The 12,135-nt window shown below is 40.1% G+C and overlaps 1 protein-coding gene across 1 annotated transcript; it reads right to left on the reverse strand.

Moving 5' to 3' along the window:
• Positions 1 to 7: 7 nt before the first annotated feature.
• MRS2 (magnesium transporter MRS2) lies at positions 8 to 12,129 on the reverse strand. The gene is made up of 11 exons (XM_085310025.1): positions 12,120 to 12,129; positions 11,756 to 11,829; positions 10,820 to 10,856; positions 10,103 to 10,215; positions 9,470 to 9,643; positions 8,656 to 8,786; positions 7,890 to 8,006; positions 5,067 to 5,219; positions 3,909 to 4,026; positions 2,997 to 3,110; positions 8 to 1,927 (listed from the first exon to the last, which is right to left on the reverse strand). Exons 3-11 carry the CDS (start codon positions 10,854 to 10,856, stop codon positions 1,817 to 1,819), a joined length of 1,068 nt encoding a protein of 355 aa, XP_085166151.1. The 5' UTR covers positions 11,756 to 11,829; positions 12,120 to 12,129; the 3' UTR covers positions 8 to 1,816.
• Between the last annotated feature and the right edge of the window lie 6 nt (positions 12,130 to 12,135).

Here is a 12,135-nt window from a genome sequence, read left to right on the forward strand (position 1 = left end):
GAGTGTCTTTCTCTAAATGCTTTTATTGTGCTTTTAGTTAGTTATGTACAGGAAACAGTCAATACAGTTCACAGAAACCTCCATCTGCACAGAAAAGCGAGCTTGGGAAGCATCACTAAAGCTTCCCATACAGCTGTACCAACACATTTCAATCCTGGCCTAATACAATTGCTACTTGGCTGAAAACATTAACACCTGTGTCCCTTCACTCATTAATCASCCAAGGTACATGAGCCATTGTTTTTTTCCCCTTAGATTGCTGTTTATAAGTTGTTTAAATCTCTACTTGCAAGCACAAGGCCTGCAACAGAGTTCAACTACAAATTCAAGAGAAAAGCATTATGGACCCCATTAATTTTCTCATCTTGTGCTTTTTATACCTATAGCTGAAATCACATCTGAAGCAAGAACTGTTTGACAATAATAAAATGCAACAGATTTTAACCATATTAAGATTACAGACCTGCATAATACTGATTTCTTTATCCTTTCTTTTCCATTTTTACCTGTCAGGCCCAAGTCAAAAATGTTCACACCTGTAATTCTTGTCTTTTCAGCCCCTGTTAAGTGCAGTGACTTATCTGGTGGCACCTAAGGGGCTACTGTATGGCTACCGTATGTTGAAGAGAGTTTTTTTTAAACAAAACAAAACCAAACCAAACCAAACCAAACCAAAGGCTTGAAAGCCTGTGACCTGATTTGGAAGTATTTCATACTTCCTCTCTACACTGAGAGAGGTTAGTGGAGAATCACACTCTCAAAGGTAAGCAAGTCCTAAGGGAAAAGAGAGAAAAAGAAAGAAAGAAAGAAAAAACTACTTCTTTCTTCTGACAATCACAGAACTCACACCAGATATCCACACCCATTAACTCACTCTGGTGCCACTTCCTAGGCCCAGAGCTGCAGAGTTTGGCCCTCACAACTTGTGTAGTGTAATCCAGTTTGTCTCGTCTTTTCATCTTTAAAGAAAAAWGCAAGAAAGCAGACCCCAGCTCAGGAGACCCCCAAAACTGTTTGTTTTATTATTTTTTTAAAACAAGGTTTGAATCAGTCCTTATAACAACATAAGGAATTGTTAAACTGCAGCTATATCAATGCATATAGAAACAGCAGCAAATGACAAGCACACGTGTACAATACGAATGGGTCTGCTTTTCTGGATATTAAAACTGGATACATTTTGGGCTTCAATTGTCAAGAAGTACCTGATGTAAGTAGCTATATTTCAGACTATTATGGTTTCTCCTGTCTCAGGTGAGCAGTATTATATTAGTTATTTCTGGTTACTGGTAATTKAGAGGTAGTGCTTCATGAGATGCAGATATGCTTTTTGCTTTGAAAATGTTTTCTGCAATTAAATAAAAAAATCCATAAAAAGGGGCAGATTTTTCTTTGAAGTCAGATTGCTGACTTGAGCTGCAGGAGCTCATAACCAGAATTACCAGAACACAAACAAGTTCTTTGATGAATGCTGACTATCTGTTGTCTTTTATGCTGATATCTAAGAAAGGCCATTGTTTCATAGAAAAGCTTGAAATGAGAATGCCCCCTAATGAGTACCTGTGTGATGTGTGGACACAGAAATATAATGGAATATGCATGGAACAGTCATGAGGCTACTGTGGAAGGCTTCTCACTGTTTTTCCTGATGTTTCTTTTGTGTGTGAGCRTTAAAACCTCACCATAGCTTTTTGGCACAAAATATATATTAATTTAATTTTAGAAATTCTCAAGGTTTTCAGTAGGGAAGAACAAAGGTAAGAAAAGTGTCCAAAGTCCACCCTGTAACAACAAAAATCTCTTCATTCCTGCCGTTCTAGTGGTTTGTCACTGTGCTTCTGCTCAGCCCAAATGTTTCTGCTTTAAGGTCACTCTTTATCTCTGCTCTTCCAGCTGCTGGTTGGGTCTTTTTCAAAACTGCAGGAACCTAGGCAAGATGCAAAATAGCTTGTAATTATGTGAGAAGCTGCTCTATGTGCAGCAGAACAAAATCAAGCTTCACAAGGGTCCTTTCTGTGAAAGGAGAAAAAGTAGGAACTCCTCCTCCTCCTTTTACAGGAGGCTGTCTCTGACTTCTTCCTGTCCCTTTCAGTAGCTTTTTCCAAGCAAGTCAGTATTTGCTAGAGTTTTTCTTGAGTGACATGTTAAGTATAATCCACTAAGTTGTAGCAGTAGTGGGCAACAACTAATTACTTCTTGCTGCCTCTAAGTGGTAAGGTAGGGGATAGAACAATGGGAATTTGAGCCTCTTTCTTACTTTGGAAATTTGAAATAACTTAACCTTTTGATAGTTCTGTAACTATTACAGAGTGCAGGCAAGCCAGCCAGTACAAGCCTATAAACTTTGGTAGGAAAGGGTAGTGAATGAGGGAAAACGACTCCATACAAACTCCTGCTATCTGAAGATAAGTCTTCTTGGAAGTTTTTTTTACAGCTTTATAATGCCACCAGCATTAGGGCCAAAGAAGGCTGGTGTGCACATGAAGAGCTACTGTAATCTTCTGATTGGGAGTCAGGGCATAACCACAACATTCTCCAGCATGAGATGTTGCAGCTAGTCCCCATCCTTATCCTCCTTTACCCTCTACCTTTTCTTTCATCTGGAAGGGACTACGACCCACAGTTAGTACATGGGTGGGAGCAAGAGGGCAGGATCCCAAGACATCCCTATCAACAGACTGCTACAGCAGCTGAGAAAGCAAGCTTCCTTTGGGCTGCCGGAAGAAAGAAAATAGGGCATGTCTGAAAGCATTCCCTGCTTCTAGCAAGAGCAACTACTACCTTATAGCTCAAGTACATCTTTGCCAGCTTTGAGCTCCCCACCTCACTGAATCCAAATAGGGAGAACCTTCTACTCTGCCATGTCAACAAACGGGCATTTCAGCAGAGTTCCCCCACACTCTGTGGCCCATTTCTCCAYGGCTGCTATTTTCCTGCATTAGAGATGAATTGTACATACAGACACCAAAGCCAAAATCTTAACCAGGTATACGTACGTGAGGAGGTAGTGAAGGTTCCAGGTGCCGCCCGAGGAAGGAAAGCAAGCGCCGCCATATCAGACCGCTTCCCAGGAACATAATCCCAGTCACTAGCCAAAATATTCTGGGGTCCTATCAACAGGATGCCTCCAATTAGTCATGCAATTCTCTCCTAGAAAAGGTACCATCAACAAACTCTGTGACCCATCCTTGTTTCCTTTCACTCGCCAGCAGTATTCTCCTTTATGAGGGGGAGGTGGCACACACTCTACAATTAACAGCCAAGTTCAACCAGGGAGAAAGGGCTATTCCATAGCAAAGTATCTTGCTTAGGAATCACCTCAACATATTCCGTTTCTGTCCCATGCAGTTTTCTTTTGTCAGCACTCTAGAAATTCAACCTTTCTACTTAATGGATAAGGAAAGGAAGAAGTCTTGCTTTTTTAAGGTAGCGTGTATAATTGTAAATGCCTCCCACCAGTCTAGTTAAAATCACACAATTAACAGTAGAATGTTAGTTTCTCTGGTGTGTTTGGAACACCCTGGCTGCTTGCTTTAAAACTTTGTATCTGAAAGACAGAGCTGGGCTTTTCAGAATTGCAGATGGTCATTAAAGAACTCTGAACACTGCTTTGTCCCCCTTATTCAGCCACAGTTCTGTCTTTACTATTTCCTCTCATGGGGCATTACATACACAAAAGAAGCCTGCAGTATTATGTAATTAGCCATATAGTAATCTGGTACAAAAGAAAGTGATTGCACTAATGCTTGAATCTGAATTGAATCTGGACTGAATTATCCTACTCCACACACCAATATAAATCTGGAGCTCCGCCTCTAGAAAGAATGGAGTTATACTGAACGCAAAATGCACTGTAAGAGCAGGACCGATGTTTTATGTCACTGGTAAAAGCAGCACTAATTCCTTACTTCTTCAAGAGATGACTCCAAGTTCATACCAAATGCAACTCCTATCAATCCGAAGAGGGAAAGAGAGAAAGTCCCCATAGTCAGCTGCAAGTTCAGTCTCATCATCACATTACGGTGGCTAAAGAAGGGAAAAACATCTGTAAGAGGAATCCAAACATTTGTCTGCTGCCTAAGTCTCAAATTCCACACAGCATGCACTAAAACAGAACCGTGAAATAAAGCGCAGGTCATTCTGGAATAACGCAGCACGGTAACAGAAGTACAGAAAAAAAACAATATAAAGAGGCTTTCATTTTTGAAACTGCTGCATCAAGATACCTCTAAGGCAGCAGGCTCTGCTTAACTGGCAGCAGACTTTCTGGTATCTCTCACTTCTTGGAGGTATATGCACAGAGTAACAGTAAACATTCATGGAAATGTGTGTTCTCACCACTAACTGGCTGGCATTTGTATGTCAGTATTCACAAACAACAAAAATTTACTGTTACCTTGCAAATGTACTTACAAAGAAGCAGAGTCTGTAAGTGCTGCAGACTACAAACTTCAGCCTGTTTTGGAGAACTCCACATTCAATTCTTCCCAGAAAGGTATTTTGTGGTTTCCTGATGCAGCATCTGCCAATTGCTTCTACAGGTAACTCCCCAGTAAAGAGGAGAAAGAGTATTAAACAGTGGCCTCACAGGGAAAGCGGCATGTGCTTGCAAATGCAAGTTATTTTTCAGTATTAAAGCAGATTAGTACTGAAAATGATAGCGCACGGAAAATCTTTGTTCCAAAATTTAATCTTGTTCCACTGCACAAGGTTATAATGTAATGTGTATGCAAAGCATCTTAGCCAAACTCTTACTTCAGAGTTTCAATTTTGATAAATTAGGAGGAAAATTTCCTAAGTAAGTTATTTCCCCTCTAAATTTGAGCCATTTCCTTTAGCAAGTAGCCTCCTAGAGGGACCTAGGAAAAGCCTTGTTCCTTCTGCTTCTTAATAAGGGTGTTTTGTTGCTTTGTTTTATCCAGTTCCCTGATGACAAAAGCACAACGCAAGTCAACTGAAACCCTCACAAAGATGGCATTCCCCCACCTTCCTTCCAGGCAGTGATTTGAAAAGAACAGGAAGCATTAAATTCTGCTCAGCTTTTAGCATTTCAACAGATAACTAACCTGTCCAGGTTGATAAAGATTATGCTTTCTGAGTCATCAATCAATACCCTGAGTTCACGAGCTTCATTTGCAAGATCTTCTGCTTGTCTGTAATAGTTCTCCAGCAGCAGCTCCATTTCCTCTGCATGGTCAATCCCAGATGTGCTCTCCTCACTGTAACCGACAGTTTATATTTTTCTACTTAGGTACACATTACACACAAGTGTATTACATACATGTTAAGACAAGGCCCATAAAGGAGCTGCTGGGAACAGCAAGTAGAAGTGCTGCCTAACACTAGACCTCAAAACACACTCTTTTGTGTGTGAAACCTCCATCAATACCAGGGGTATAAAATAAAAGGTCTATTTCTCCCCCTTTTTTTTTGACCAGTTGACCAGCACAGGTAGTCGGTTATTTTGATTACAGCAGTTAGGATTTGATATGCTTAAGACATGCACAATACCACAAATCAAAGTTCTTCAGGTATTACAAAACCTAAGTGCTCACATTCTTGAAAGGAGCCTCGATGCCCTCAAGTGGTGGATGTTGGTAATGGTGCAGTCAGAAACCTCATGAGTAGAATGTAACAAAAACTCAACACAAACAAGAACATACTGAGGTCTGTGTTGTAGATATGTAATAATTTAGTTATAAGGCATTTCAGCTCTACGCAGTAACTACTACAAAACATTCTGGGAGCATGAAACAGCCTGAGAGCAAGTGTCAAATGGAAGATGCTGCCCTCCTAAGTACAGTCTGAGAGACCTTCTTCTTACTGCATGGTCCAGAATGACTGAACAGTAGCCTTCTCTAGAAGAGGCATAGAAGTTTCTGGTGTTATACTAGACTGCTGCACAGACAAAAGCTGAAGTAGCCAAGATCCACGAGAGCTCAAAAACTAGCAGCAAAGCCAGGAACATTTTTTTTTCTTTTGTGGTATGATCTCCTTTCTCTAGGGAGACAAAACTTTACACAGAATCTCTTCTTGGCATTGCTAACTGTTAAAGAAACTCTCTGAAATAGATTTCCAAGAAAATTAGTGATATGTCTTAAGAATCAACCCACCTAAGTTCCCCAGAGACAGAGTTTCCCTGCTATGGGGCAGAATCTTTGAGTTAGCCCGGCCAACTTCAAAACCATTCAGACCTAGAGGTTTTTACTGCATGCAGATTATAGGAACTGTGAATTTGGGAGCTTTTGAGCTCTGTATTAAGGATTCAGCTCAAGGTCCTAGTTGGTGAGTGCCTTTGCACTGGCTCTCTATGGCTGCAGAAAGGGAAATGACAGGCATAATGACTTAAAAATAACTGCCATCTCATCTACTTTCATTAACTAGCCTCCATCAGTCTCATGAGTCTTTGGCATTCTGCTGTCTCTCCACAGAAAGGTATGTCTGCATCATCTAGTTTTTCTGGGCTCAGGTTGCCATTCTTGCTGCAGGTATTCTAATGTCACCAATGTGTGTCTCCTACTTGGGTTCTTCACACCTTTTCACATAGACTTAAGTTTATTAAGTACCACACACCATCTGTATCAATCATGGGGCCAGAAGAGCTGTATACACACACTACCAACCTTCAATTGCACCTCCATGGCTAGTATTTCCTAGTGTGCCTCCGGCATGGACTGCCTCACATCTCTCTGTACCGTGGCTCCAGCACTTTTTACATAACCTCTAGCCACCCTTCCTACTCTTGTGCAGTGGTGATGTAGGAAAGAAGGGATGACGTCAGGTCTCTCCTTGCATGGTAGTATGAAGGTGACCATAGTGTCTTTCCCAGATCTTTCCTACACATTGTCTACAATGAGGGCAGAAGGGATTTGCTGGCAACCTGTATTAAGTCCAAAGGAAGACTGCTAGGAGAAGGCAGGACAAAGGCCAGCTGCTGGCTCAAAAGCAGCCTGGAATTCAGAGCTATCCTGATACTGCTCCAGCTTATGCATTATAAATGCACAGTGTCCTGCTTCTGAAATACCAGGTTGCTGCTGCACACTTAAGACTAAGCTCTTCAGGGCAGGAAAGGGCATTTCATGACTTCACAATTCACAATATTCACAGGCTACTATGTGACTATTAATATTCAACTACAGTATGTTTGGGCACAGGTATCACTCAGTAGCTTCATAAAGGACCTGAAAACGAGCATTCACTCTGCTTCAAGATTTACACTGAAGATTTAAATATAGTTCAGTCCCAGAATGTATCAGGATCTGATACATGTTATTTTTAGATTTTTAGTTTTGTTAAACCAGTGCCGCTGCTGCGTGTGATCCCTCATTTGAGCTTGAGAGGATGCGACAGGACTATTTTTGCACATGCACTTCTCTTGAACTGTTGCTCTCTAGACACACTTACACTCAAATAGTTTCATCAAGACTGCTCTGAGCCCCCTCTCCTACAAGTTCTGCTACTGAACAAATAAACAGGAGCAAAGGTGCAGAACACTTCTGAGAAATGAAGTGTGGTGTTTGACCTATTTTAAACAAGTTTTATAAACCGTTTTTTTGTTCTGTTTGAGAAGCTAAAGAAAATTCTCCCCAAATAAGTGTGCTTTTTCTTCTTTTTTCTGCCTTTTCTCCTCCTACAATCCTGCTTCCATCCCATTGCATACTAGAGGACAAGATGGCCTGCTATGCTGTTTGAAACTGTAATATGAATAGTGCTACTGTTGCCCCACTCCAGAATGATGGATGCAACCATTTCTGAAGTGGCAAAGCATTAGTGCTTTAAAATATTTTCTTTTCTTTCTACTTTTTTGGAGAGGAACATCCYGTTTAGTATTCATGCTGTCCATGGACAAAATGTACTTAAAGAATTCTGTGTTTTCATAATATACATACAATACTCGTGGATCAGTCCATTTAGTTAGACAGAGCTCTTCTATTAATTCTTCTTCATCTAAGATCTCCAGAATTGTTTCTTTGAAAACTTTAAGATCTGTTTCCAATTCTGATAAGCTGAAGAAAGAACAAGCAAAAGGTCAAGTAATCCCAACGGCACCTGTGCACAAAGCTAATCTTAAAATGAGTTTGCCAGAACCCCTGCCAAAATAAGTCACCAAGAAGAGTCTTTGGAGGGTTCTAAACATTCCTCAAAAAAAAAAAAACAAAAAAACTCTCTACAGGCCACACATTCAGCAGTGACCATGATCTGTCTGGCAGTCCGCAGACATGTACTGAAAAGCCTAACACATGTAGGTACTAATGCATTAGTACTACTGATTAAAGAACAGATCCAATAGCTAACCTCGCTTTATATTACATTGAACACTTTTAGTGATGCTATTTTCCTCTATTAGATGCTATTTTGTTCTTCTAGRTGCTATTCAAGGTGTTTGACTATTTCTCACAGCTCAGAATAGATTCCCTTTTTCTAGTTCTTTTTTTCCTATATCACCAGGTATTTCATATACTGATTTTTCCATTTACAAGTAAGATGCACAATCCACAGACACAGAAGGGGGCACCCAGATATGAACCAGGGACCTCCTGAATCCAGCATTACAGTATTCTAAGAAATTCATATTAGATACCATTTTCTAAMATTTAATTGCATATAATTTTCTATGGTCATCTTCTATTCTCTTCACAGCTTATTCTTATTTACCTCTTGCCATTTTGCAGGAGAATGTGTAGTTTACTCCTATCCACAGACAAAAGCTTGGGGTCCACTAGAGCTTCCAGAGTCTCAAGGATCTGAGGCTGCAAAGTGTTAAGTCTCCCCTGCAGTTTGCTGATCTAGATAACAACATGATCCTCCATAAGAATTAAAGCAATCCCTTCAGAATGGCTTGGGGAATTGACTCCTATCTCTGAACACAGAATTCACAGTAACGGGCAGTTAACGCAATCTACTTTCCAATGCACTGGAAGTGCTTGCTATATAGATACCACTTAAAAGATAAAGCCAGTGCAAAAAGTAATATTTCATAAAAATGATTTGAACTGAAACCTGATGACAAACAGATACAGCTCACAGAGCCTATTCATCTAAAAATTTTGTATTAGTAAGCATGGATTTTTAAGCAGAGTTAGAGCTTTTATCTGATTCCTGCCTAAGACATAGAAAACCTCTGCACTTCTGCGTATCTTTTGTCAGCTATAACACATCTTTACAAAAATACCTTGATTTTATTTTAAATTCTCCAAATGATGGTGAAGCCATCATATTCTTACTAAAGTTGTTCCAATAATAATCTTTGCAAGTAGCACTTTTTCGTGGAGGGAATGCAAACAAACACACACACACACACACAAAACCGTAAGAATAAACCAAAGAAAGCCAAATCCCTCAAAAAGCTCCTTAAATAAATCTGGAATATAGACACACATGCATAAGTATAAATACTAACATGAGAAGAAAATCATACTGTCAACAACTTAAAACAAAACCCCCCTTATTTAAAAACCAGATAGCTCACCCAGTACTGCAGAATTGCTTCTATGGCTTGAAATTCAAAGGGCAAGGAATATGTAACTAGTTGACCTTCCCCAGCTAGCTGAGATGCTAGTTCATTGAAGAGCCAATGTTCCAGATTTAAATTACGATAATCTAGTATCAGAAGAAACTCTGGTGTTATGACAGCCTTCAAGAACTGAAAGAGACAGTTTGCATGTAGGAGTGCAACRAAAACTCTGAAGATTTCTGTCTTCTCACATCTATACAACGCATTTGAGAATTTCTGCTTTGCTAAAGATACTCTTCACATTTTTTCAGCAAGGAAAATAACAAAATCTCATGCTAACTCCCAGTGCATCGCAAATTATTCAGATGCAGTGCTGTACTAGCTTGTGTATGATCACRAAGAGGCTCCTTAAAAGCCTTTATTTTTATAGTGTCAGTAATATTTCCTGTATGTTCAGTTAGCAAAATGCTCATTAATATATATTCTGGTAAACYCATCTCTCTGATTGCTAGGTAAAAAGCTTCAAAGACAAATTCACATAAAATTACAGATCACAAAAAGCTTGTATTTAAAGAACCACACAAGAAAATGTACATGCATGGATAATATGTGGTTTAAGTTTACATCAGGTTATTGCGAAACTATTACCTCCATTCTCATGATGATCCTATTGTTCCTAGTTGTAATGCTCATCAAGTGTTGAAATCTTAGATCTCGAGCTTGAAGACCCAATTCCTGGTACAACTCTGTTTTCTTCTTTTCTATCATGGAAATGTTTTTAGTTGAAAATAGTTTGGGAAAAGCATGCGTGTTTTGAAATTGCATTTTAATTTGTTACTTAGTCTCACAAAAGAAAAAAAGAAAAACCCTATCTTTTCCAACAGTTTTGCTCCCATTGATTCCTCAGKGTAATTATCTTTTAGTAATTTTAAAGGCTATATCTTGAATAAAAGAGAAAAATTCTAGTTATAAGCAAAAGAGTTGGCCGTAACAATTAATTTCACATCAGAGGCCAGGTGGCTGGTTTGAGACAGCACAGGTAATTCTGCAGTGATATACCAGGAAAGGAAAGTAGCATGGTCAAAAAAGGAAAGAGAAAAGTATACGTAATCTTCATGTGGTAGATGGTATTCATAATTTTCAATGTGTTACTTAGAAGTATACAAATATTGCAATGATAAAGACGTTAAGAAAATCCATAGAAGATAACAAAATGGAAAAAATATTGCAACATCCCAAATTAATAAATACAATGAAGCAGTATAAACAAATTGCTCTCCAAGGTAGATTCCCAACTGGGCTTTTCTATATTGGGCAAGATAAAAAAAACCAAACCCCACCCTCAACTGCTAAACTTCTACTCACCAAAATAGCTAGTATTTCCTTCTTTGTCAAACTTCATCTAAAGAAGAGGAAAAAACATAACTTTTTCACATAACTACAGGAAGATTTTAAAAAACATGTAAAATTCCACTCATGTGCCTAGAAGTCAAGTGGCAAATAAATAAAATATCCATATGAAGAAAAAGCAACTTTTATACCTTCAGTTTATCATAGCTAATGCAAACTACGCATGGATTCACTATATATTTCACTATGCCCATGCATACACTAACCAAAACTGATGTTGTTTCTTTGCATGACATTGCTCATACCCTAACCTTTGGGAAGAAAGAGATTTGCAGAGCATTAAACTTGCTTTGGCATTTTTTTTTAATATTTTTATTTTTTTGCCATGTAACAATTCCAAGCTACCAGCTTTAAAAGCAACCATCTAAGCAAAACAGAGTAGAGCCATGAGTTACGTGGTCACAAGTTTCTAATCGCATGGATCCTGCTGTAGAATGCCTATGGTCAACAAGGAGGCCTTACCCCTTCCTTCACATATGCTAATCTCATCAATCAARCAGTTTGCAGATCACTTCCAGGCTCATTTTAATGAGGAAAACAACTAATTTTTCCCAAATATCTGTTGCTTATAACTGCAAATACTATGGCACACAAGTAATATAATAAGGTATTGAGTACAAGTTTAACAAGAGAACCTCTAATGGAAGCACTTCAGGAGTTTACCTGCCTTCACAATTGTATCAAGAATACTTCCAGAACTTTATTATGCTTTAYTTTAGAAAAGCATCTTGATGATCTCTATATAGCATAAGAGATCCTCAAGTTAGGGTATCTTGGAACAGTAATGTAGTAGTAAGGATGCCACTGGGGAGAACCATCAGTCTGACTCTATGATTACTTCAGGTAGAACGGTTGTGAGAGAGCCCTGTCAGCTGGCGCGAAGGTACTCACCACGGCAAAGACAGGAGACACGCTGGCTAAGGTGGCTTGGGAGGCCTCTGCCGCGGCATGCTGGTGGAGCCCTCCTGAGGGGAGACAGACAGCTGCACTGCCGGCGCGCCGTGCTGCCCCTCAAGCTACGCGGCGGCCGCCTGTAAGYCTTAACTCGACCGAATTAAGGCTTTTTTCGTGCGAACTGGAAAGCCTCAACCGTTACGCAGCCGCCGTTAGCGGTCACCACCCCCCCCCGGCCCGCACACGCGCACTCCTCGCGCAGAGCCGAAGCGCGGCCGTTGCTGCGTCACGCGGGAGCGCAGCACCCCGGCTCCCACCGCGCCGGCCGCTCGCTCGCTCCCGCCCCGGCGCCGCCGCTCACCCGCCCAGCGCAGCCC

This window comes from Rhea americana, unplaced genomic scaffold, assembly GCF_003343005.1.
Source record: "Rhea americana isolate MKP2758 unplaced genomic scaffold, rheAme1 scaffold_31, whole genome shotgun sequence".
NCBI lineage: Eukaryota > Metazoa > Chordata > Aves > Rheiformes > Rheidae > Rhea > Rhea americana.

Coding starts and splice junctions, on each gene's coding strand:
- MRS2 (XM_085310025.1), bottom strand. CDS start 10,856: ATGAAGTTTGACAAAGAAGGAAATACTAGCTATTTTG. Junction 10,216..10,819: donor AGGAAATACTAGCTATTTTG/GTGAGTAGAAGT, acceptor TTTCCATGATAG/AAAAGAAGAAAACAGAGTTG. Junction 3,111..3,908: donor TGGAGTCATCTCTTGAAGAA/GTAAGGAATTAG, acceptor TCCTGTTGATAG/GACCCCAGAATATTTTGGCT.